General features: G+C 45.8%; 1 protein-coding gene across 11 annotated transcripts in view; it reads right to left on the bottom strand.

Annotated features, from left to right (window-relative positions):
• The window catches only part of TEAD1 (TEA domain transcription factor 1), a 261,401-nt gene that overhangs the window by 13,632 nt on the left and 235,171 nt on the right, over window positions 1–12,598 (bottom strand). For all 11 annotated transcript variants that reach the window (XM_059136498.1, XM_059136528.1, XM_059136554.1 and 8 more), the window contains 2 exons: window positions 4,982–5,122; window positions 470–622 (listed from right to left, as the gene is read on the bottom strand). In XM_059136498.1, the coding sequence (XP_058992481.1) occupies window positions 470–622; window positions 4,982–5,122 (294 nt within the window). The remainder of the gene's footprint in view (window positions 1–469; window positions 623–4,981; window positions 5,123–12,598) is intronic.

Genomic DNA, 12,598 nt, shown 5'->3' with positions numbered 1-12,598 from the left:
CCCACTGACTCAATTTTTGTCTCATCTGCAATCTGCCTACTCGGCGGCCAGGACTCACGCAGGGCAGGCACTGGAATGACCTAGAGAACGATAAGTATTCACGCCTGGCTTCTCTCCTCAGAGGTCGGGATTTCGTTGATCTAGGATGCAGCCTTGGTGTCAGGCTTTTAAAAGTCTTAAAGTATTTTAAGAAGTCCCCCACGCCTTTCTAACATGCAGGTGAATTTACACACTTGAATTCCAGTTTTCCTGAGCTTCAAAGAGCTTATGAGCCTCGCCAGATGAGACCCTGTCTCTTCTAGAGACTTGAGCCCAAGCAGAGCCCGAGCCTTTGCCCTGGGTGCTGTGGATTCAAATGGTGACCTTCCCACAGCCTGCTCAGCACCCCTACACCCCGCCACCTTCCTGCCCCCTTCCCTTCCAGTGCCAGACTGCGTCAGCCACAAGAAGAAAGAGGCAAAACAGTTACCAATAAGATTGTGAAGTTTTCCAAAACACTGTTCATCATGTATTTCTCTGGTAAGTGTTTGAGCTTGTGGATGAAGTTTATCATATATTCACACATTGGGGAGCGGTTTATTCGGTACACAAATCGGCCGTTCTCAAACCTTGCATACTCCGTCTGTGAGGGGAGAAAGGAGTTGAGCACGTTTATACTTTGGACTTCAAGATACATGAAAACGCTGTTACAGCCTTCAAAAGCATTTTTCTTTTCCTTTTCAACAGAAGTCATCTGCTAGATGCTGTACTAGTTACACAGTGTACTTATTTTAAAAGAAATCCTATCTCCAAACTTAATGCCATACTCAGAAATCCATTACTTTTCTGGAAACTTTAAACAACAACAACAACAAAAGACAGTGGAAAAAGGATAGCTTTAGAGAAGGGTTGTCTAGGTCAGAAAGAAAAGAAAGCAAAGGTCAGAAAGAAATATAATCACCTACTTAGTGATTTTCTGCCTGGAAATCTGGGGGAGCAAGGCCCAGCCAATTACAACTCTTCAAAGAGCCCAGAGAAAATCCTCCCCCACTGTTATAAGGCCTCAGACCAACGACTTTGGCAGCTAATTTCTCTACCTCAGGAAAACCTACTTCACACTGATCACGAGCTCCTGACTGTGAGTTATTTATGTCTTTAATAAACATGGAAAAGAAAGAAAATACGGGTATGGAAGATCCCACGGAAACACTCAGAAATAAGAGACATATCGCTAGACAGTCTTGGATCAAAGAAGAATTAAAAAGGAAATTACAAACTATCTCAAGAGTAATGAAAAGGGAAACACTTGACATCAAAACTTAGGGGACCCGATGAAGCTCTACTTGGAGGAAACTTAAGGAAGCAGCTTCATGAGTTCACAATTAAAGGTAAAAAATTACAGAACTAAACCATGTCTGAAATTAAAAAAAAAAAAAAAGAAGAAAGAAACAACAAAAAACCCACAAAATAAACCCAAGCCACAAAGAAACCAAAGGAAATGAGAAATAAGAAATTAATAAAGATAAAAGCTCAAATAGATGTTAACAGAGATAAAAAATGTGGGCAGAATGAATTAAAAAACTGGTTTCTTTAAAAAGTCAAAACAAAATCAAGCCTTCACAAGCTTAACAGAGAAAAGAGACAAAACCACATTACAGGAGAGATTGGAAGATCTGTAAAAGGTTACCTCATGTAGCTGTAAGGCGAAAAAGCCTAGAGAGGATGACTGCCCAGCAAAGTATGAATTACTAATATTGAATTACTAATTAATATTACTAATATTGAATTACTAATATTGAAGGAGAAAACTCCAGTAGGTCCCTTAGGGTGGAGGCGACGGAAAAATTGTTCAGAGACTCACCACGGAGAAAGGTACAAAGACCAAATTGTTTCACTGCTGAGTTTTATGCAAATCTAAAAGAATAATCACTCTTATTGTTATGCAAACAATGCCAGGCCGCAGAAACAGGCAGGTGTCCCAATTCTTTTTATGAAACTAATGGACACAAAGAGATTAGAAAGAGGAGTGTCCTAGCATCACTTAGGAGATGCTAAATCTTATGTAGAACAGCCAAGAGAAGAGTCACCATGTCCAAAGCAGGACTTTCTTCAGGAATGTTGTGGTGGCTCCTATATGGGATGGGTATGAACTCGTGATGCCCACAACTTGGAAAAAAATCATGTAAGAGATGCTGACAAGGCATTTGATAAAATATTGCAGCTGTTACTAATAAAAACCCTAGGTACACGGGAAGAGAAAGAAAGCACCTAAATACAAAATAAAGACCACTTATACAATCCAACAGTGAATGTATATAACCCGAAATGGTAAAACACCAAAAACAACTCTATGGGCAGCAGTCACCACTCACCGCCCTACTTCTTTTTATGACAATGCTGGAGGTTTTAGCAAATGGAAAGAAGGCGAGAAAATAACCAAAACAGAAAAGGTGGCAAAGACATTGGAAAAGAGGAGATGAAATAAAGCCTTCTGTTTTTGCTGCTGCTATGAACATACACATAGAAAATTCAAGAATCTAGGGGGAGAAAAAAACCACTGGAGATAAATAAGAGAATATGGCAAGATGGCCAGATAAAACATAGATAAGCAAAAACCAAGAGCTTTCCTCTCTTCTTGTAATTAAAACCCAGAAATAGGAAATTGCATTAACGAATTACATACTATTTAGGAATATATTTAACAAAAAAGGGATAGATCTATATGTGAAAACTGTAAAATCTTATTAAGATAAATGAGATAGAAATGCAAATAGGTTCTCAACTGGAAACACTTAGAATTGGCAATGTATCAATTTATCCCAAAATAATGTCTAAATCTAGTACAATTAACAATTAGATTGATCAAGCGAGGATTTTGGTTTTCTTTACTGTTTTTTTTTTTCTTTAAAGTGATCTCATTTTTTTGAAGAATAAATGCTGTTTACTAGCCTAGAAAATATATGGAAAACAACAGCCAGATTGACTTGTGCCTGCAGAGGAATGTGCTGTAAAGCCACTGTAATCAAATCAACATGGCACTGGGACGCTGTTGAGATAGAGGGGGAATCAGGGAGACTTCAGGAATGGCTCCTGGGATATGCGGTGACTTAAAGGAGACAGATCTCAGATCTACTCAGTGGGAAAAGGATGAATCACTTAAGAAATGGTTTTGACACAAACGCTTGCGTACTTGGAAGAAAACGGTAGCAGATGCCCATCTCACACCAAATGGGGATATAAAACTCCACCTGCCACACTCACACCACCTTCTCCATGAAAATTCCTGGGCCTTCATCAGCCAAAGGCAACCTTTTCCTGCTCCCTGAACTTACAGAAGCCTTTGCGTCTGTTACTGTAGAACACGTGGGGGTGGGGGGTGGGGGAGAGTTTAGAATCTGGGACACTGAGTAACTTGTCCGGTTTGTCTTGTCCAAGCAGGAGGTCCAGCTCAGGCGAGGCCTGACAACGGGGCTACCCAGCAGCCATGCTGACCTGGAAAATTCTACATTCCCAACCACTGAGCGGTACCTGTGCTCCCTCCTCCTCCAAGGATCTGGGAGGTCATCTGGGCTGCAGGCCTCCAGGGCCTGTCAATGATGACACGGCCACCTTCTCGCCTACCCTCTCCTTGGGCTTCCCAGACACGCGCTGAGCTGGCTCCCCTCCTCTCACACCCATTTCTGTCCTCTGCCGCTGTCTCCCTTCCGCTCACCCCAGGGCCGGCTACTGCTCCCCAAATTTAAACCCTTATTCTGTGCTGCCATTCCCTCTCTGCACCTAGTTCTCCATTTCCAAAGTCTCAACCATCCTGAATGCTCAGGATTTCCCATCAGTAGTCTCAGGCTTCACCTGTCTTCCAAATTCTCATCTTGCATTTGGAATCATCCCGACCATGTGCTCCTGAGCACCCTCCTTTCTTATCTCTGTTGGTGGCAGCACTGTCCTTGCAAACATAAAACGTGGGACCTCTGACCCTTCCTCCTTAAGGATTTTTAATATCCAGTGAGTTTCTAAGTTCTATTCAGAGTATCTTACTGGATTCCCCCTACCTCCATTTCAGTGGAAGCCCAGGAAGCCTCGGGTCCCGTCAACCATCTAGTCAACTCTCTTCTACCCTCTCTGGCTAACTGTCACCCCCTCAACACCATTCTAGGGAGGCCCAGTCTGTGCTCAGGAAGCTACAAGGGCCACGACATCCCAGGTCCTCACTGTTTGGCCCCAAGTCTTAAAGCCCTCATGCTCGCTCTCGCTCTCCTGCTCATCGCCTCTGCTCTCTCCCATGCCCTGGCATGAAGTCTGCCGCACTCAGCTTAGGCTCTGGGACCTGCAAGCTCCAGGACCACCGTGACATGGACTGACTAGAGGACGGGCAGAAGACACTGAAAAATTTGACTTTATGTGGAATGTCAACTGTAAGACATCACACAAAGCAACCCGCCCTGGTAAAAAAGAACATACTTTTTTGACAGGGAGGGAGGCCGTGAAATATATAAAGCCATAAACAGGGATTTGACCCCAGGATGTGCTGTCATCTGTTTAAAAGGATTAAAGGAGTGGAAAGGGCAAAAGCACCACCACCACGTGAGATGTCTGAGTATTACAGAAGGCAGGTGGCCGAATGGCTGAATTCTACCCCGGTTGTTACCTACAACGCCTACAAGTGCCCTTGGACCTGGGGGTGGGAAGGACACCACCCGACGGATGGCAGGGCCTGTATGCCCCTGCCCCCACACCCAGGACACCTCGGGCGGGACTGAGTGCTGCTGGCCACACAAGGCGGGCAACCGCGTTCCAGGGGGGCTGGCATGGACCTTCCTTTCCCTGCCTTCTTCCACGTGCTTTCAGAGCGTTCTGGCTTTTTAGAGGTAACAGGGGAAAGAGGTGGAGAAAGGGAGAGGAGCAGATGCCAGAGAAAGTGAAACTGTCCGCCCCAAGGTCAAGCTGACAGGAAGGCAACAGTCGGCCCCTGAATGAAGATTCCGCTGGACAGATGCCTACTTACCTCTACTTTTTCTACTACTTGCTTCCCAAAGGAGCACACTTTGGTGGAACAGGTGACTGTCATATTTTCAGAACTCTCATACTGACTGGTTACACCGTAAAAAGCCCCGGCATCGTCCTGAATACTGCAGTTTAGGTCGGCCTGTTGGGAAGGAAACGGAGGTGGGGGTTATCCTCTCACGGCCAGAGGCATGGCAACAAGCAGGACCGGGGACCGGAAAGCTGGGAGACTTCTGACCGCTCGGGCGGAGTGGAGGGCGGTGTGGCTCGAGGAGGCGGGGAGGTGACGCACATCCAGAAACAAGTTCCATGGCCCGCTGGGTCACTTTTTGAAGAGCTTGCTAACTCCAGCAGTCGCCCTGGCACAAAGGCCAAGCAACACACATCTATTTCAGTTTGCTTTCTTGTGTTCAGTGTAGACTAGTACTGTACCCTTGTTATAAAGATCCATGAGGCCTCTGAGATGTGTGCAGAATGGACTTCATAGTCACTAATCTGCAGATATACTTTTGTTTGTTTGTTTATTTATTTATTTATTTGAGAGGGTGGGGGAGAAGAGTGGAGGGAGGGGGAGAGAATCTCAAGCAGACTCTGACACTGGGCTCAATCCCAGGACCCTGAGATCATGACTTGAGCCGAAATCAAGAGTCAGACGCTTACCTGACTGGGCCCCCCAGGCGCCCTAATCTGTAGATATATTTAAAAGAACAGATCTATAGCTGATTGGCCCCTTATTAATAGATGTGAAAACAAACTTTATTACAAATTACAGCATCCAGAAGGGAAATGGCTCCTAGAAAAAAACTGGTTTATAAAGATGCTAAATAATTACTATTTCCCACTCATTTAAGGTATTTGATGATTACCTACTATGTGAGGTTCATGCTAGACCCTACACAGAACTACAGACAGGAGCTGTGCACATAAAACAGCTGTAAGAGACAGAAACAGTCTGGAAGGTATGACTTTTAGCCAGGGTTATCGCTTATGGGATGGTTATGATGTGCAGAGATGGGCTGAGGAGACACTGGGGGCTTCTAGAAGGGACGTCGGGTGCCTCCTTCTGCAAGGACTAAGGCCACTGGGAAAAGTGAGTTTGGAAATGCAGCCAGGACTCAAGTTATGAAGGGCTGAAAAAGGGATGTGGATTGCATGCTGCAGGAAGTAGGGACCCTTAGAAAGTTCTGGCACAAGGAGGTGATGTGATCGGAGCTGTGTTTCAGGGGCAGACGTCTCAATGTGGTGTAGTGTCCACTGCAGAGGGAGGCTGGGAGGCCACAGCAGTGGCCGGACCACTGATGGATGGTTCCCTCCTCTCCAGTACCTTCTGACCTGCTCTTCCCCACGAGGCACTGGTGTGGGGCCAGGGGTCAGACTGAGCAAGACCTGGGCCGGTCCTTACTGCTGAGGGCTTGCAATGGAGTGGGGAAGACATCACCATTTGGACGAGCACTCCTGAAAGAGGCACAGAGGGCCACGAAAACCAGCCTCAGGGTTCAGGTAGTTGCCAAAGATGAGGCAGCTCAGATTCAAAGGAAGAAGCACTGACTAGGGCAGGTAGACGTGCCCTGAGTGTGCACAAAGGGCACATAACCAGAAACCAGGCCAAGAAAAGGCTGGGATCGAGGGAGCAGGGGAGAGAGGGTGGCAGGAGGGTTTGGGTCTTAGATCCTAAAACCAAGGAGCACAGGAGGGGCCCAGTGACAGGTTATGGCTGGATCTGCGTTCCCAAGAGGAACGGTGGGCATGGCATGGAGACGACTCTGAAAGAGTGAAAGCACAGGCAAGGGACAGTTCAGAAGGTTGCCGGTGCAGTCTGGACAAGGGCTGTGGGGACTGGAGAGGGATGGGGGAACCACTGCATGATGGTCTGGAACATTCGACCAGCTGATCTTAAAACCTTGCCGTGCACTAGCCACTAGGGAGGCCTGAGTCATCCTAGATGTATCTGTAATAAGGGTCTACATCTGAATTTCCTTCTTGAATTGAGTATCAAGAAAATGTCCCTTTCCCGAGGCAAAACTTGCTATTTTCTGGCTTCAAATAAAAAGAACCATAGCCCTTATTCCCTTCATGCCAAGAAATTCAAAGCTAAATTCAGTGCCCAACTACAGTAATTACCTATCCCAAGGTATTTCTAATAGCTACTAACAACCAGTGTAGGGCTCCTTTTACTGGATTATGATCTGCTTTTACTTGTCCTTGTCCACTTTTCTATTGCCCGTAAAGGTAGTAACACTCCCTGACATTCTGCGTTTGGGAATTATATGAAGAACAAATTCTAAATAAATAAAAAATACCCAGGTGGACATGTTTCTCACATTCAGGGGTTTGAGGTCAGCTCCGTGAAGAGCAGAATACCAAGCAGTGGTGAGTCCGAGCCTGACTGCAGTCTGCACCTACGCTCCCTGGGGTCTGCTGAGCTCCAGCCGCCAGGGAAGAAAGTTACCATGGGTCCTCAGCGCCCAGGAGCTCTGACCTGGCATCACACCCAACTTTCCAGGTCAGCCGCCACTGGGCGTGTACTGGGGGTGGACTTTCAATGGGCGCCCGGGTGGTGGAGTCAGTTAAGCATCCGACTCTTGGTTTCAGCTCAGCTGGTGAGCTCAGGGTCATGGCACTGAGTCCTGTGTTAGGCTCCGTGCTCAGCGCTGAGTCTGCTTAAGAGTCTCTCTCTTGTCTCTCTCCGAGCTCCGCCCCACCCTCAGCTCCTCTCTAAAAAATAAATCTTACAAAAAAAAAAAAAAAAAAGAGTGGGCTTTCAAGAACCGCTGTTTGGAGGGTGCCTGGGTGGCTCAGTGGGTTAAGTAAGCCTCTGCCTTCGGCTCAGATCATGATCTCAGGGTCCTGGGATCGAGCCCCACATTGGGCTCTCTGCTCAGCACGGAGCCTGCTTCCCTCTCTCTGCCTGCCTCTCTGCCTACTTGTGATCTCTGTCTGCCAAATAAATAAATAAAATCTTTAAAAAAAAAAAAAAAAAAAGAGCCACTTTTTTCTGCTTCCTTCCACCACCAGCTGGCAACATAGCTCTGAGAAACAGCTCAGGTACTTTTCAGTAGTGAGATTTATGCTCTTATAATTCCGGTATAGCTTGTGCCAGTAAGTTTTTGTTTTTTTTTTTTTCTTAAAATACCAAGAGCACACACGTGGTAAGCAAAAAAAAAAAAAAAAAAAAAAGGCAAACTGGAAAGAGAGTGTACATTTTATTTCTACTCCCAAACTTGCTCACCTCCCTACTGGTGACCCGTGTTAACTGTTTCCCAAGTGCCCTTTCGGAGTTCGTTAGCATTCATACATATAAGCATAACAGATCCCCTCTTTTTTTGCACAAAAAGCATTCTTTGAAACCTTGCTTTAAAATATAATATATAAATATAAATAAATCTCTCTCTCTCTATATATATATATATATAGCTACATCCTAGAACTCATACAGAAATGATATGGAATATCAGTTTTAAAAAGAAAAGCCATTTAAAAATGTAGGCAGCCCCACATTTTAGTGGCTGCATACCCTCCCATGACACAGATGCACCCTCAAATAATTCCTACATGCTCTACTGATGAACATTTCGGTGCTTCTCAACACGGATGCAATAGTGAGTTTAGGTGCAGCAGGAAAGGTACACACTAGAAATTCCTTTCCCTTTCTTTCAAACTTAAAAAGTTGCCAGCATTGAAAGGGCTTTAGAAGGCCATAAACAAACAGTGACTATTTAAACAAACTCATTATTTATTTTTATTTTTTTTAATTTTATTTACTTATTTTTAAGATTTTATTTATTTATTTGACAGAGAGAGCGAGAGAGCCTAAGTAGGCAGAGAGGCAGACAGAGGCAGAAGCAGGCTCCCCGCTGAGCAGAGAGCCCAATGCGGGGCTCGATCCCGGGACCGAGATCATGACCTGAGCGAAGGCAGAGGCTTAACCCACTGAACCACCCAGGTGCCCCTCATTTTTTTTTTTTAATTTTTATTCATTCATTTGTCAGAGAGAGAGAGCGCACACACACCAAGTGGGGGAATGGCAGGCAGAGGGAGAAGCAGGCTCCCCGCCGAGCAAGAAGCCTGATGCAGGACTCGGTCCCAAGACCCCAGGATCATGACCTGAGCCAAAGGCAGTTGCTTAACCGAGTGAGCCACCCAGGCGTCCCTAACTATTTTTGACACAACCAAGTTGTTTTGCAAGCCTGGTGACCAGTCCAAAGCCGTCTGGTGTTTTTGGTCTGAGAGGGGCGGGAAGGAGCATGGGGTGAGGGTCAGCGGGGAAGGCCACAGAACAGGTTATTTCTTTCAACTAACCCAGCCCCACTTGCATCAGTAATAGCACCAGGAGGGAGGTTTCTTCAGAACGGGGCCTCAGGTCTCTAGGCACAGCGCTTTATTTTCCACCCTTTGTTCAAATGCTCCATTTTTTACTTTCTTCACTTGGGCGTTATGACCAACGATAACTAACTCAGACCCTTAAAATCTGAACCAACACGGAAGTAAACTGGACAAAATCATCCAATCCTCTACACAACTGGAAAACGTGAATGAAGTTTAGGAATGGCATTTGCCGTAATGTGATGTTAGCGCAATTGCTGGAAATGTCTAGCCTCCACGCTCCCACCCCTCTGGGTTTCCAGGCCTCAGGGACGCGGCCAAAGCAGCTGTCCCATGGCAGTGGCACAGTGTGTAGACACCGTGAGACTGGATTCATTTTTAAGACCCTCTTTTCGCTATTCGACAAAATTATCTGCAGTAATAACCAGCGCTCTATTTCATGGTTTTGAACTTTAAACACAAAATTTCCCAAAGTAGTAGCAGAATGACGGAACTGCAGTAACCTGAGCTCTGTTTTCCCATCTTCCTAATGACGGGCCACCACGGCACATCCCCCCATGTACTGTTTAACCGTGGGAAGTTCAGGGGCTGTGGCTCCCGGAACTCCAGGAACAGATCCAAAGCTAAGCCCACGTGTGTTCTCGAAGAGTAACACACATAGTGGCTAAGGAACGGAAGTGTCCTAATCTGAAGCAGATATATGTGCATATATGAAATAAAAACGTTAACTTCACCAACTGTTCAGGACTCGGGTGAACAAGATCTTTTCTTTTCAGGCAGATTTTGTCAATGGCATGGTCTAGAACTGTGGGCCTAGGGTGATAATAAAAATGAGAACGATTTTTAGATGGCTTGCCATCTAAACTTCTCTAAGAACCATGGACGTCCTTACTGCCTGCACCGGGGAGACCATAGCCACCGTTTTACCTTCAGTTCACCACTGTCCCTTAGAATTCCCCAAATCATTTTCATTAGTCTTAAATAGGAATGGATGACCTGTGGTTTTAATGACAGGAAGTATCAAAAATGAAGCGATGAGGGGTGCCTGGGTGGCTCAGTGGATTAAAGCCTCTGCTTTCAGCTCAAGTCATGGTCTCAGGGTCCTGGGATCAAGCCCCGCACCAGGCTCTCTGCTCAGCAGGGAGGCTGCTTCCCCCTGCTCCCCTGCCTACTTGTGATCTCTGTCAAATAAATAAATAAATCTTTAAAAAAAAAAAAAAAAGAAGCAATTAAAATATACACATTACGAGCACCTGCTCAGAAATTAGTGCAACAAATGATGAGTTCTGAAGTTATAGAAGTTAATTTTCTTTTATGTTAAATTAAATGACATGCATTCAGAGAAATGCACAGCCCACAAGTCTGCAATTCAATTAATATCCATAAAGTGAACACACCCATGTAACCAGCGCCCAGAAGACGAAACAGAACAGAAGCCCTCCCACCTAGGCTCTCTTCCGGTTTGGTCACCCCCATACCTCCCTGGGGTGATCCTGAGGCTAAACACTGTACGTTAGTTCTGTCCAGTGTTTTGAATGTAAAATCAGTGGAATTACGGAGTACGGACTCCTTCATCTTTGGCTTCACATGCTCAGCATTGCAGCGTGAAGATTCGTCTACGCTGCTGTGAGTAGGTCGTTCACCCTTGTTACAGAAGAGTGTTCCACTGACTGAAAAATACCAGGATCTACGCATTCTACTACTGATGGGCACTAGTGATGTATCCAAATCAGACCGATTGTGAAGAATGCTACTCTGTAGGGGCTCCTGGGTGGCTCAGTCGGTTGAGCGTCTGACTCTTGGTTTTGGCTCAGGTTATGATCTCAAGGTCGTGAGATCAAGCCCTGTATTAGGCTCCACGCTGGGGGCGGAGGTTGCTTCCGATTTCCCCCCTTCCTTTGACCCCCCCCCCCCCCCGCAAAAGAGTGCCACTCCGTACATCCTTGTGTTGACTTCTGATAAACATGTGTATGCATTTCTGCTGGGTATTCCCCGGAGTGGAACGGCTGGCTCACGAAGACCATGAACATTTTAGCTCCCATTTTGATAAGACGAACAGATAGGTTTTGCATTATCTTACTTTTCTTAACAGTTGAGAAACTTTAATTATTAGTATAAATTTAACAGGTTCGTTTTTTAAAAGGCTTCTCAATGGACAGTAAATAACCAATTTGCGACTACAACTGCTCAGCAATTACTCTTGAACAGGGAAAAAAATCATGTAGCCATCCAACCGTATCACCGCTGTTCTCCGGGAATTTACTAGGAGGAGGTATTGATGGGAAAGATAATCATCTGTCAGCTGAGGATGTTACCATCATCCCAGAAAGAAATGCATTCTCGGAGCTCCCATGGAGCCAAGGTAATATGAAAGGAAGAACTGCCAACGCTGACTCAACGACAAAGGAGGCAGACTCTGGGATGAGCCTGAGGTTTGCGCCGAGTTCATTACCCCCACTCTGGACTCATTTCCCCCCACTGAAAACTCAGGAGAAACCCATTTCGTACAGTTCTGAAGGCAAGACAGTAAGAAGGAATGCACTGGTATCAGAGATACAAACTATTTCTTCCTCATCAGCTTTTATCTGACCACAGGCTAGTTTCTAAAAGCAAATTAATATAAAAATCCAAGAGACAGCAAAACCCAGCAAACTTATCTTCCCAACAAATCCCAAATTCAAACCGTATCCTATCCTTTCCTTTGGGAACCAGACAGCCTAAAATGGTAATGGGCCAGGATCTGAAGTGTTACACACACACACACACACACACACACACACACACACACACACACACACACACGGCTGGGGATGGGGAGTCCAAACAGGCCCCTCCGAGGAGTGTTGGCCCATTCTGCCTTAGAGCAAATACCCTATATACGGACTGGGTTTAGAAGCCAGCTCGTTCTACTACCTACTACCAGATGCAGGAATCCTTTCTACAGCATCCTGACTTGTGCTGCCTTCGGGCTAAGTATCTTTAGATACAGGAAAACCACGACTTTAAGAAACCACTATGTGCCCGGCAGACTTGTTAAGCTCCTTCTCCTGTCGTATTAGTTTTCTATTGGCTGCTTTAATGAAGGACCACAAATTAAGTGGCTTAAAAATAACACAAACTGATGATCTTACACCTGGTGCGGGAGAGGCTTTGACACTGGTCTGCCCAGGTTGAGGTCAGGGTCCTGGGAGTGCTGTGAGACTCGCTGGAAGCTTGGTGGGGTGGGGGGTCTGGAGGTCACGCACATTCCTTCTCTCTGGGCCCCTTCCCCCATTTTCAAAGCCTGTAACAAGGC

Source organism: Mustela lutreola, chromosome 1 (assembly GCF_030435805.1).
Source record: "Mustela lutreola isolate mMusLut2 chromosome 1, mMusLut2.pri, whole genome shotgun sequence".
NCBI classification, from domain to species: Eukaryota; Metazoa; Chordata; class Mammalia; order Carnivora; family Mustelidae; genus Mustela; species Mustela lutreola.
This window is presented reverse-complemented; position numbering and strand designations above follow the sequence as displayed.